The sequence below is a fragment of the Castor canadensis genome, chromosome 13, assembly GCF_047511655.1.
Source record: "Castor canadensis chromosome 13, mCasCan1.hap1v2, whole genome shotgun sequence".
Taxonomy (NCBI): domain Eukaryota; kingdom Metazoa; phylum Chordata; class Mammalia; order Rodentia; family Castoridae; genus Castor; species Castor canadensis.
Window position 1 is genome coordinate 90,035,204 of NC_133398.1, and position 14,555 is coordinate 90,049,758.

A 14,555-nucleotide genomic window follows, 5' to 3' on the forward strand; every position below is an offset into this window, starting at 1 on the left:
GTTGGTGAAGATGGGGAGCGACAGAACTCTCAGATATTACTGCTGGGACATAAGCTATGCAACCTCTATGGAGAAAGAACTCAGCATTCTTATGAGACTAAATGTATGCTTACCGCATGACTCAATAATTCTACTTCTAGACATTTCTTTTAAAAGGGCATATATGAATGTTACAGCAATTTTGCTCAAAATACCTGGGAAGAACTCACATATCCATCAGTTCATTGGATAAATCAGTTGTAGTGTAGTCATACAATGATATGACTCAGCAATTTAAAAAAATGAGCTACTGATACACACAGTAACATGGATGCTGAGGGTAAGAAGCCAGACACAAAAGAGCACATTCTGAACATTTCTGTAGATTAAATTTTACAGCACAAAATTGATGTATCATTAGTTAATCCACTGATGCATCTGGGTGTCTCAAGGTCTGTCGACTGTTGTGAAATGTCAGTCAGGACTGCATCTCCCCTGAGGCTTGATTGAGGGCTGGTCTGCTTGCAGGCTCACTTGTTTGTTGTTGACAGGACTCAATTCCTCACAGGTTGTCAGTCTAAAAGCCTAAGCTTCTCACTGTGTATAGGCCAGAAGCCTCCCTCAGTTCCAAGCCAGAGTGCAGCTCAAACATGCAGCCCGGAGTGATTTTAGGTGTTTGAAGGCCAGGCTATGGGATCAAGCTCCAAAACTTGTCAGGAGCTCATTTTGTTGGGTTTTTTTCTCTTTCACTATTAGGCGATCTCTAAAGCATGGCCTGCATCCTCATGACATAAAATTGCTGCCTGAAAACCAGCAAACATAACTCTCCAGGAAAAAAAAAATGAAACTGAAGATATCTGGGAGTTCTCCTGTCTTATAAGACAGTGTTCCTAAAGAACTGCCCATTTAGTTTATACTGGTCAAACTTGGCCACTTAGCATTCCTAGCTTCAGGAAAACTGAAAAGAGCTATTTAACTGGGAAGAAGTATATCTACCAAAAAATGTGTGCTTTAAGAAAAATATTTGTTTTCTGTTATAAAGAAATGAAGGACAATAGTTCCTCACCTCCCACAGTAATTGCCATTTATCTACTTTCTCAATCCTTTTGGATCCTCTCAAAAATATTCTAGTTCTCCATCCTTCATCTTAAAAGAAAACAAAAAATTATTCTGGTCATTTTCTTCCTTTACCATTTCCTTCACATTTCTTCTTTTCCATTTATCCCCAGCCCTGTAACACCATCTCACAGTTAGACTGTATACTTTCCTAACCAGTCTCTACAATCCTGGGGGCACTTGACCAAGTCTTTAAATCTTATTTACATTTACCTTCTCAAACAGTGCACAAGTACACTACTGGTTCTTTAAGTACACATAAAGCCAAGGCTCCCTTTGGCTACACTCACAGTTATGTGAAGACTTTTAGAATTATTGAAACAAATGATGACTGACGGAAAGTGGAGTGAATGGTGCGGTTTTCTAATTCATGTGAAATAGGGGCAAGGCCCTCAATCACTGTCCCCACAAAGGAGTCTCTCACAGAAAGGCTCGTCTTTCTTCTGCAGCACTGAAGTGAATGCTAAGCCCTGGGACTGGAGAGCTCCATCGTCAACTGCACAGGCCAGAGCTGGCGGGTGAAGACAGGCGTGAGATTGTCACAAGCCCCAGGATCATCGAGGAAAACTCTTTAACCTAATTTGTGCAGATAGGAGTCCAACTGCATTCTTCTACATGTGAATATCAGTTGTTCCAGCACCGTTTCTTTTGCTGTTGTCTTTTTGTGGCCCTTATGTATGTATGTATATAAAGCTTCAAGAACACCCATTGAAGTTGGAAATCATCTGATTAGCACCACTGACTAAAAATTTACTGTACATGTGCATGTGTGTGTGCATGTGCATATGTTGTGGTGGGAGGTTAAAACACACCCTTTTCTGAGAGGAGAAGACACTTTTTGTTGGTAATGAGTGAAGGCAGCCTCACCTGCTCACATGGTGGACAAGACCACTGAGAGGCAACAGTGATACTGACACATGACACTGAAGTTTTAGGTGATGCAGTACAAAGAAAACTTTTCCTATGCAGGCAACATACAAGGAAAGCACAATAAAGTCTTATTTTAACTGGCAGATGGCAGGTCTATGTAGCCACTGCCCAGAGACAGAAAATGGGATACATATCATATTCCTTTTTTGTCCTATATATTGCTATAAGGATCTCAGTAGTGAAAATAAGGCATTTGGATATGTAGCTACATACACAGATGATCCCCAAATTATGACAGTTCAATTTAGGATTTCTTAACTTTATAATGATGCAAAGCAATGCACATAGGGTAGAAATCATGCTTTAGATACTGGATTTTGATCATCTGAGGTAGTAATACACAGTATGATCCTGTCTCTTGACACTGGACAGTGGCAGCAAGCTGTAGCTCCCAGTCAACTCCATGATCATGAGGACAAACAAGGGACACTGCAGTGTGCTGTGTGGCTAAGCAGTGGTGGTCAGCAGGCTAGGCATAATAAATGCATTTTTGATTTAAGATATTTTCAATTTAGAATGGGTTTATCAGGGTGTAGCTCCATCATGAAACAGAGAGCCTCTTGATGAGTAAGGTTTTCAGTTTGGGGACTGTCGAACTGGCTCATCTGCCTAGCAAGGATGAGGCCCTGAGTTCAAACCCTAGTACTGCCAAAAAAAAAAAAGTTTTCAGTTTTTCTAGGGAAGGGGGAAGAACATAACTGTTTTTGCCTCATCCCAAACACCAATGTCATCTCAGACATTCATCCAGTGACCACAGCTCCTAGTCAGCATACCCAGGAATATTTTCCCTCTGTGCAACAAAGCCCTGATCTACCAACAGAGGGCTCCCTGGAATAAATTACACCAAGAATGTGAACTATTGTAGAGCTATCTGTATTTATTGCTGTACTGCAATTCATCTAAAACCTACTAGCTTAAAACAACAATTATCTGCTGTCAGAATTTAGAGTTGGCTGGCTCAGCCAGATTTATCTCCATGCAGCTCAGGCTTCAAGAATGTGAAGGAAACCCCAAAGTTTCTTAAGACCTAGTCTCTCACACTCACACAGTGTCATTCATCCAATGCCACTTGCTAATGGCCAAAGCCAAGAATAAGGCCAGCCAGAGTCAACTGTGGGAATGGATTTAACTGTCACTTATTGCAGAGACCAATTGTGAAGATTCTGTGGCCATTCTCAATCTTTCACACAGGGATTACATTAAATGCCATCTATAAAGTGCCTCTTTGTATACCTGGCACAAAGCCCATTGTTGTATCGTTGTTACCATTATTAGCTTTTTTCTCCTAAATACAGAACACTTTCCTGGGTAAGGATGTAGGTGATCTTTTTACTTAGATGAACTAAAATTTGATCAAAATATTAGACCAAGAAGTAAAATAGTCCATATAAGATTCTTTGAGCTAGTATTAAGCATGAATGTATATTTTGTATAAGGATTTGGGGTGTTTTAGGGAAAAATTTTGATTTAATGATTAAAAATGAATTTGGGAAACTTATACCTAGAGAAGAGTTCTATAAGTGTTACTTACCTCTCTTTGTATTTTATCTAATTTTTAAAATTTTTGCTCTTTGCCTTTCCTTAACATTTCTTTTTCAGGAGTCAGAGACTAAAATCCCAGCACAATGTTCCTCCCAAGATACAGCAATCCAACTAAAGGCAGTAAAGTACCAACATGTGGAAGGTGTTCGGTATGTACTTAAAATCCTATAATATCCTACATGGGAAATTTTACATTCAAAAATTATAAAAATTCAGACTATTGAACATGCAGTGACATACCTGGGAGCCATAGGGAACATTACAATTTCATTTTGGTGACTTAACATTTTTTCCCAGCAAAACACATAGCTCATCCAAAGGTGGGTGCTAAAAGGTTTTCCTGATGATGGTAACCAGTTTTAAAGAGCCACTTGCTAACTTTACTTCCCTTTCTATTTGATATTCTTGCAACAGAATGCACTAGAAATGAAAGGAAACTGCACTGGGCCAAATGGTCAGGTTTGTTTTTGTTTTGCTTTGCTTTGTTTTTTTTCTCCTAAGGTTCTGGGGAATCAAACCCAGGGCCATCAACATGCTGAGCAAGTGCTCTGTCACTGATCCAAATGACCCAAATGTCGGCTTGCACCTGAGAGTATGACCTCTTGGGTTTTGCAGTTGAATGGCCAAGATCCCTTTAGGAATAATGAGATTTGCAGCAGGATGCTCTAGAAAATAAGGTTTTATTCCTTCTACATAGGATTTCAAATAGGGAAATGTACTCTGATAAATCATTTATTTTTTTCTATCAACAACTCTCCCCAAACACTCCACAAATTAGTCACTTGCTTTGGTAAAATACAAAATAGTCCAGTGAATTACAACTACCAGATCCTCCTTTGCACTTCATTCCTGAACATTCTGAAGAGGATGACACTGAAATCTGGATGATCTGGCTCCTTTTCTTCTATAAAAAAAATGTACAATTATTCAAAACAAGCAAAGGTCACAGCCCCCCCAGCTGTCTTTCACCATGATCACTCAGATTTGTAGAGGTGTAAAGTTCTAAAAGATCCCCAAGTCCAACTCTGTCTGGTTAATTTTACAGCAGAGGGCACAAGTGGCCTACATAACTAACACATCTTTTGGATAGTGAATCTGAGATTCAATTTCCTGTTCTCTTTTCCACATTCCACCATTGACTTGGTCTAGTTAGGCAAAGCTATCTTCCAAAGATAAAATGCTTCTGTTCCTATGATTATTTGTTGCTCTATTTTTTCCAAGTTTGGGATCGGCCAGATTATTACATTTTTGTGAATCTCATGACTTCTCTTTTTCTTCCCCACACATAGCTGCCAGAATTATATGTATTGGTTGAGAATTTTAATGAGGAGAAGAAATCAAATCTCCTAAAAATTCATGGCATTTCACATAAGGAAGCACAGAAACTACTTACTAAAAACCTGAATGTCATGTCATTCATCAGTGGAACTGGGACCAAAAGAGAAGATCCTCAACCTGTTTTCACATGTAATGTGGTTAAAAAGGAGGAGATGCCGGAATCCATGGCTGATATCCTCCACCACAGCCTGCTGCTGAATGCTGCCTCCCCAGTGGAACGGTTCTCCAGGTCCCAGCAGAGACTGAGCCAGAGCGGGATCCCTCCTCCCAAGCACACTTTTCCTTATGACATTATCACCGATGACCACAGTGCTGTGTCTTGGAGTACCTTTTGGAAAAAGATTCAGGCCACCAGAATACTAAGCAGGTCCCACAGCTCCACTCCCAGACCACAGCCAGTGATCCTTGAAGATAAAGTTCCCAGATACTTCTTAGCGGATCCAGGTAATCTAAACAGATAGGGCCACCTGGGAGAAAGTGAGTGGAAATCATGCTGCAAATTGAGCTGCATTTCCAGAGTAGAAAGCATGGAATATTGACCCAAGGAAATCTTGCTTGTTCTGAGGTTTGTGGCTGCAGCTTTTACTGCCTACAGTGGCAATGAAATGTATATCAGAGATTGTTTTAATTCCAGGGTCAATCCCAGATTCATTCCTGAAAAGTGTATTATTTAGACTGGTCACTTAAACTCTTCTTTGAATAACGAGCAAGTTAGACTCAGACTCTACAGCTCCCATGGGTACCTGTTTCTTATTACGTGAAGTTAGTAGAATATAATCTTTTCTACATATCTTGGCTTTGCTGCCATTTAGGGAATTTTTTTTTTAGAGATTTTTTTTCCATTAACTTTTCCTTCTTGTTACATCTCTATCAGGGCTTTCAACAGAGGCCACAAACAACAGAAGGAAACTATTCACTTTTGATTCCTTAATAGAGAGGTGCTCAAAAAAGGCCAAAGACCACCCAGAGAATGTTAGAAATATGTAAAATATAGGATTCTGAGTTTTAATGAGAAGGGAGTGTCGTATACTTTGGGTCTCCACTTCCTTGTGTTATTCACAGGAAGGGACATGGGGTTACAACTCAGTGTTAAAGCCTTGCCCAGCATGTCAAACCTGAGTTTGATCCCCAGCACTGCAAAAGAAAAAGAAAGCCTAGGAGGAATATCCATCCCTTCTGTGTGGCTATTGAAAACAGATTAAATCAATATTTAAGCCCCTCTGAAGTCCTTTTTTTAGGTGTTTTTGAGACAGGCTCTCCCTATGTAGCTCAGGCTGGCATGGAACTCACTGTATAGCACAGGCTAGTCTCAAACTTGCCATCCTCCTGGCTCAGAAGTAGGTTCTTGACAAGATAAGTAAATTCGAGATAAGATAGTTTGCACACCAAGCATTTGTGACACCACTATTGTTATATGAAAAAGAGTGGGAGAGACAGAAGGAATACATTTAATAGAATAGGTTAATGTCTGTAAGCATATTTGGCAGGAAGCTGAAAGAGTCTTTGATGTAACTCCCTACATCAATATTTTGACAGAGCCTAAGGCAGCTCTCAAATCTGATAGTAATACTACTGCATAGGCAATTATATAAATGGCCTGGGTAATCCACAAAAGTATACAGTTTGTAAAATTGATAATGAGAAAGTAACATATATGGAAGGTATTGGGAGTCAGTAAGAAGAACTGGCCAGAGGTTTACTGAAGAAGGGTTCTGGATGTCTGACAGGGTCTTGAACATTTATGACTTTCTTCCTAATGCAGTTATTGCCTGCTGTCTTCCTAACTTCTGGAGGTCTCTAATGTGGCCTCCTAGACTGTTTTAGTGTCTCTTTTCTGCCTCCATGTCCTCATTTCCTGAGACCCTGAAGGTACTCCTCTGGGACATGTCCCATCTATCTATTCAAGGAGTAGGCATGAAGCCAGGGAGACTTTCTTCTGAGGGATCTCCTGTAATTCCTTAGGATTAATTGCTTTTGCAGAAATTCATCATCCAGTCCAAAAGACCTTTGTGAGTCCTCATATGCCAAAGAATTCTAGAGGATATGGAGTCCTACTAGCACCTACTAGCACCAAGCATGGGGGGAGGAAAAGGGAGTGGGTGTTGCTTCTTTTCTCTTCTCCCATCATGTGAGCTCCTCTTCCTCAGGCTAAATCCTGTAGAATCCTGTAGATTAGGAATGTGTTTAGCTAAAAATAATAAGAAACCAAATAGGCAGTATTTTTTAATGTAATTGGAAATCTGAAGTAGGCAGACAAGGGCTAGGGGCATTGCCTTTGGATGTCTCATGGGCACAGTTTCACGTGTAGCTTTTGTCTCTATGTTCAAAAGATGCCTCCTTTACCTCCAGGCCCTATGACCAAATTTTGGGCAGGGAGAGACATCTTCTGGGTTTTGTTTATTTGTTTCATAGTATTGGGGACCAACTGCAATGTCTCACACATACTAGGCAAAGTGCATAGGGAAAAAAAAGTTTTCCCAGAATATTCCTCCTCAGAGGGCTTCTCTGTACATCTTGTTGCCCAGAATTGTGTCCAATAGACACTCTTCCCTGCAGGTGTCTATACCAAAATTTCATGTCATAAACCTCTTCAATCAGAATCAATTCCAGGGACTTCTCTTGCCAAATATCCCTACCCTTCCTTCTCCCAAAACTTCTTACTATGCCACATCTATAAAGATCTTATCAACCCTGAAATTTGGTGACTTGGCCCTGAGGGCAGACTGTTGAACAGCAGAGCCGCTCCAGTGTCTGTTCCACCGTGGAAGTCATGAGCCCAAGGAAGAGTCCCTGGCACCTGTCTTTTGCATATACAGAATACACATATAGATGTCCTCCCAGACAGACTCAGAAAAGCCAGGCCCTTTCCAGTACAAGACTGGAGGATCAGTTGGGCAGAGGTAGCATCTACTCAATCCTGGGGCCACAGGTGACCTCAAATGTTATCACACATGGAGGATGGGAAAATCCCGAACAAGAAATATGTCAACCCTCCTGTGTGTCTGTTGTACCCATTATTTCCCTATATTCCTTATACTATTGCCTTAGCTCTCTACTCATGGTTTTACAGTCAAGTCTTTACCTTCAGTCCTGGTCTTGTGGTTGATGTTGTTTGTTTTGGTTTTTAGCTTTACAAGATACCTAGGAAAGGAGGTACAGGGAAGGAAAGAGGAAATGACTGCTGAGAAGAGGGATGTGCAAAATGTCTTGACTTGGTTTTCCTTAGCTCATTGGCTCCTTGAAAAGATTGCAACAACTAATGTTCCAAGCTAGTAGGTCCTAAAGCAGTATAGAAAACAGCCAAATTCTAGTTAACCCACTGCCCTTTTATGCTACATATTTACATAAACATTTTGGAAGAAATGATGCAAATAACCTATGTACCTCTGATCAAGCTTCCTCCTCATTTCAACCATTCATTTCTCATCCCTGTTGTTCTCAGTGCCCTGCAGATCTCTCCATTTGCACCTGCTGCTGGTGTCTGGGCATCAAAGGAGACACTCCCTTTACCTACCCTGGCCCTGTAGGGTCCACTTAGCCTAGTCAGCCATACTCGCCCACTTTCCTATTTAGGGGTGGGTGTTAGATGAGATAAACACCATAGGTTCCCCCATTAGTTTATAAAGCTTCAGAAAATGCTTTCTCCAAAAGAGAAGAAACTTAAATTCATGGAAGGTTTATACTGTCCATGAAGAATCTCTGAGTAACCAAAGGTTGAATCACAATGTGATTCTTTGTAAATATTATTCTTTTCAGAAAAACAGTTCCTGGATCTAAAGGATCTGGAATGGAGATATTTTAAGGGGCTTGTGAAATGGAAGCATACTATTGCAATTTCATTCATGGACATAAAGTATGATACTGAGAAGAGATTTGTAGAAAGCCAGGGCATGCCTGGTGCTATTTTTCCTCCTCTAGTTCATAAGTCTTTGGTTGTTTATCCTCAGGTTGATTATCAAAAAGAAAGAACTTCCTGTTTTAAATGGGCTGTGTAGTTTATTAAAGTATCATGAGTGTGGACTTTTGCTTCTGAGAGCATTGAATTCATACAGAAGAACAAGATGCACTCAATACAACATTTGGATTGTGTATACAATGCTCATGCAATGTCTCAAATTAAAATATTGATATGGAGTACAAGATTCAAGTTGTTCGGCAAGTTTAAGCCTGGTTTAGGCCTGTGAAATGCATTTGGATCAGAAATGAAGCACTTATTTATCAGAAGAAAAGAAAAAGAGCATATGAGGAAGAAACATTTTACTTGGTCTACACAAGGGCCTGGGCTCGATTTCCAGCTCCTACCCTCCACAATTTAAGCATATAAGGAAGCCCATCATCAGTAAAAAACAGCTGATAAATTCAACAAATGAAAGAATTAGCACCTATGGATATAGAGATCAATCTGAGAACTTTAAATTAATATGTTAACTGCTCAAAGGCATAAAGAAGGAAGTAACATCTGTGAAATAAGAACAGGAAGATTTGAAAACGAACAAATTGGAAATCTTGGCCATAAAAAATAAGGTCACAAAAACAACAGTACTAATAATAACCCTCAATAAATTCTCCACTGGTACACTGGATACATTTGAAGAAGAGGATTGATGATTTGGAAGATAGCCCTGAAAAGATTCAAGAGATTATAGCATAGTAAGACAGAGGAGTAAGCTATGAAAAAGTTGACAGTAACTGAGGGTCTAATGAGGAGTTCAGAAATCTACCCAATGGAAGTTACAGAAGGAAAGAGGGGGAATGGAAAAGAGCTGAAGTTAGGAAGTATAAATAAAATATGTTAAGCTAGTATTAAACCTAAAGACATACATCCTGTAAGAAAGAATAAAACTGGGATGCAGCTCAGTAATAGAGTGCTTGCCTGGCATGCAAGAGGTTCAAGGTTCAGTGCTCAGCACCATAAAAATAAATTTAAGAAGCTAAAGAATAAAAAGATAATTTTTCAGAAATGAAGAAACATATGAGAAGTTGAGTTTAAAAATCTCACTGAGTGATTAGCACTATAAATAAATCTATCACTAGAAACACTGTAGCAAAACTTCAGAGCACTAAGAATTAAAGGAATCAACAACATAGAGGTATATAATAGTACATATAGCACATAAATACATCGTGTAGTGCAGAGATAAGTATATATAGCACAGCTATAGGTATTAAATTGTAAGATTTTAACTTGAATATAGTTTTGGAAAATCTGTAAATCACTTAAAGTTGATTATGTCCCATAATATATAAAAACTAGTGAGGTGGGTTTTTAGTAAAATAATACGGCTAGCAGATTATCTTTAAAATTTGGAAGTTAGGAAGTATAAGTAAAATGTGTTAAAAAGATTAACTAATCTCTTTTCTACCCACCGCTCTTCCCAATTTTGTAATTGTTAAGAAATTACTTACCAGAAATATATTTCTGATTAGCAGGGCTGGGTAGGCCAAGAAAAAAACTTTAGAACTCTATTAATAGATAGAATTATTTTGCTATCAGAAAGATTGCTAAGCAGACAAATGAACACAGAAAGAAATAATGGAATGTACTAGTTTTAAAATAAAATAAGCCCTAGTAAATAATGCACGTCAATATTTGTGAAGTAAAAATTTAAAAGCATGTTTAGTACAGAAAGGAAAGGCTACTGCCTGCAAGGAACACCAATGCAGAAGAAAGAGATAAAACAATAGGCCATTCACTTTACCCACATACCAAAGATGGGAGGTCAAGAGCCAGGAGAATGTTATTAATGTGGAGATACTCTAACATTACCTTGTCAAAAACTTCAAAATCAAATGTAGAAACTTTAAGTAACATGCGTGATAAGGTTTCATTGAACCACATACCAAAAAAAAAAAAAAATCTGATGAAATCTGATTGAGATTTGTCCCTGAGTTAACAGTACCACACCAAGGTCATTTTCCTGTATGTGACAGTGTACTGTGATAATGAAGGATATTATCATTGGGGGAAAGTATACAAAAAGAATTCACTGTACTATTTTAATAATTTCTTATTAGTCAAACCATTTCAAAATTAAAAGTTGTATGAAAAATTAAAAAAAGAATTAAAGGAAAATGTAATTTACAAAAGATATAGTTTACATTCAAACAAATGATAAGTTGGCAATGGAACTTTCATTAGCAATAGATTCCACAGAGCTAAGGTGTCATGTATTCATCATGCTGAAAGAAAACTGTTGATTTGGAATTTTATAGCCAGGTAAACTCTTTAAATAGTGGCAATATAAATACATTTTAAAATAGGTAAGAGCAGGGGAAAACGTACACCTATAGTTTCAACATTTGGCAGGCTGAGACAGAAAGATCACAAGTTCAAGGCCAACCTGGCCTCTTTATAGAGAGAGCTTGTCTCAAAAAAAAGAAAAGAAAAAATCATAGTGTATAAATCCCAAAATTGTTTACCATCCACAATCCACAAAAAAAAAAATAGTTTGTAATCAAGTATGTACTTTAGTAAGAATACAGAAGAAATGCAAGAAATAATGTTGACTAGGCAAATTTTTAATATATGCTTGTGAGGTTGTGTAATAATTAAAATATATTTCTGGGTTTGATTTCCTAATATTTTATTCAAAGATTTGCCTCTATGTAAGTAAAATTATTCCTGTTTCCATTTTGCACTATTTTTGTTAATTTTTTTATAGGCATTAGTTTTAAAAGCAGATTTTTATATTAAAAGTTACATTGTCTTGAGTACAATGAATGTCTTCAGCAGAAGATAGTCCAGAAATGAGCATAGGGAAATTTCTGGGGTACTCACAATGTTCTGTCTTTTTTAATTGTGTGCACACATGTGTACAGTGTGCCACATTTTTTCAACTGCAAAATTTTCTTCATGCATGTTATGCTTCAAAATAAGTGTTTTTTTTTCTGTGAGATGGTCACAGAGATAACTCTCCTTATTGTCTCAAGCCTGTCTTTTTTAAGTTGGTTGGTTTGAATCAGGATCCCAGCAGAGTGTATTTGGTTGTTATGTCTTTTGAGGAACTTTTAATCTAGAACAATTCTTCATTTTTTTTTCAGGCAATGGATTTACTGAAGAAACAGGTCCATTGTCCTTTTGAAGGTCTTGCTTTTAGATTTTTATCCCCATAGTGTCATTCAGGTTATCCTTCTATCCCACAAATTTATTTAAGAATAAATCTAGCAGACACCTGTAGCTCTCCTCTGTAATCCCAGCTACTCAGGAGGCAGAGATTAGGAGGATTGCAGTACGAAGCTAGCCCAGGCAAGTCGTTCGAGAGACCCTATCCTGAAAACTCTTCGAAAAAAGGCTGATGGACTGGCTCAAGGAGTAGACCATGAGTTCAAACTCCAGAATGACAAAACAAACAAAAAAGAATAAATCAATCAGCTTGTTTCTTATAAATAGATTTATTAGATACTGGCTCACTTCTTCTTGGAAAGAATGCTTCACTAGGTAATGTTTCATGTTGCTTTACAACAGAAGACAAATAATGTCAACTTATCTCTCTGCTAGTGATTTTGAGACTGCATAGTGGATTCAGGTGGAAACACCTTGATACCTCTGTTTTCTAGTTTCCCATCAACTTTTCATCTAGTGGCTTCCATTCATTGGTGATTGAGGTAGGATCCAGTGATCCCTACTTCCTGCTATTTACACAATCGGGGAACTCTCTTTCCTTGAATCTAGGCTGGACTTTTTTTTTAATTGCTTCTGGGGATTGAACCTGTCCTCTGAAGTGAGGGCCTCATTCATGCTAAGTAAGTACTCTACACTAAAACAGTCCAGGCATAGGCTGAACTTATGGATTACTTCTATGATTAGAATAGAGCAGAGGTGATGGGGATACCACTTCAAGATAGAGTTACAGCTGGCAGAGTGACTCAGGCAGTAAGAATCCATGTCTAGCAAGCTTGGAGCCCTGAGTTCAAATCCCAGTGCTTCCAAAAGAAAAAAAAAGATTTAGTTACAAAAACCTGGATTCTATCTCAGACACCTTTTCTTGCTCTCTTGCTTACTAACTAGCTCATAAAAAAAGAAAAGCCAGCTGCCATCTTCAGAGATTCCATCAGGGAGGCCCATAAGGCAAATAAGTGCTGTCTCTGGTCAACAGCCAACAAGGACCTGAGATCTTCCAACAGCCTCTTGAGTGAACCTGGAAGCAAATCTGTCCCCAGCCAAGCCTTGCCATGACCACAGCCTTAGTTGACTCCTGATTAGATCCTTGAAACTCTGAGCCCAGGCACCAGGTATATGAAACCCACAGAAACTGCAAGATAGTAAGGATTTCTGTGGGCTTTTTTCCCTCCAGCACTGGAATTTGAACTCAGGGTCTTACTCTTGCTATGCATACAATCTACCTGGATCCACACCTCCAGCCCTTTCTGCTCTGGTTGTTTTTGAGATAGTGTCTCACTTAATGCCCATTCTGTCTTGGACAATGCATAATCTTCCCATTTGTGCTTCATGCAGTAGCTGGGGTAACACAGCCACATCCATCTATTCATTGAGATGGAGTCTTGCCAAGTTCTTGCCCAGACTGGCCTGAACTGTGATCCTCCCAATATTCTTTCCATGTAACTAGTATTACAGGCATGAGCCACCAGCACCCACTTTACCTGTTAAATTTTGGGGTAATCTGTTACACAGCAATAGATAACTAGTACCGTGATCTTTGCCTGGATTTTTTTTGTTAGGTGATTTTCTAATTCTGTCATTAATTTTGTTAGAAGTGAAAAAGGCATGGAAAAGCAGAAAGGTGGCTCAAACACCAGCACAGGGTTTAGTGTTCAGGAAAGAGCCCTGTGGAGGGAGTCTTCAGCAAGAGAGCTAGAGTTCACTGAACAAAAGTTTTCCAAAGGAAGAAGTATAAGTGACCAAAAAGCACATGAAGAAATGCTCAATGTCCCTGGCCATAAAGGAAATGCAAATCAAAATCACAACTCCTCTAAGATGTCTATCTTCAAGTACACAACAACAAATGTCAGTGAAGATCCAGGGAAAAAAGAACCCTTATACATTGTTGGTGGGAATGTAAATTAGTACAACTACTATGAAAAGCAGTATGAAGGCACCTAAAAAAAGCTAAAATTAAAACTATCCTATGATCCAGCAATACCATTCCTAGGCACATATCCAAAGAGTTATAAGACAATATAATAAAGACACTTGCACACCCATGTTTATCACAGCATTCTTCACAATAGCCAAGCAATGGAAACAGTCCAGATGCCTACAATTGATGAGTGGATTAAGAAAATGTAGATGGGAGGAGGGGGGATAAAGACAATGATGAAAGGGGTGAATTCAGCTATGATATATTGTAAGAACTTTTGTAAATGCTACAATGTACTCCCAGTACAACAAATATTAAAAAATGATAAAAAAAGAAAATGTTGCATGCATATATATATATATATATGAATATTATTCAACCATAAAGAAGAATTAAAGTCTTGTCATTTGCAGATAAATGGATAGAACTGAAGAACATCATGTTAAGTGAAGTTAGCCAGGTTCAGAAAGACAAAGATCACATGCTTTCTCTCATTTGTGGAAGATAAACACAAATACAAATACAAGTGCATATAGATAGATAGATAGATAGATAGATATCTGTGTGTGTGTGTGTGTGTGTATATATATATATATATATATATATATATAT

The 14,555-nt window shown here is 38.4% G+C and overlaps 1 protein-coding gene across 8 annotated transcripts in view; it reads left to right on the forward strand.

The window, feature by feature from the left end:
* Nucleotides 1–14,281, forward strand: part of C13H9orf153 (chromosome 13 C9orf153 homolog) — a 128,691-nt gene extending 114,410 nt beyond the window's left edge. For 5 of the 8 annotated variants that reach the window (XM_074052242.1, XM_074052245.1, XM_074052243.1 and 2 more), the window contains 3 exons: nt 1,545–3,716; nt 4,857–5,349; nt 8,662–14,281. In XM_074052242.1, the coding sequence (XP_073908343.1) occupies nt 3,651–3,716; nt 4,857–5,349; nt 8,662–8,900 (798 nt within the window). In that variant the 5' untranslated portion in view covers nt 1,545–3,650 and the 3' untranslated portion in view covers nt 8,901–14,281. The remainder of the gene's footprint in view (nt 1–1,544; nt 3,717–4,856; nt 5,350–8,661) is intronic. The other 3 variants (XM_074052244.1, XM_074052248.1, XM_074052250.1) reach the window with 3 other exon arrangements.
* The last annotated feature ends 274 nt before the right edge of the window (nt 14,282–14,555 follow it).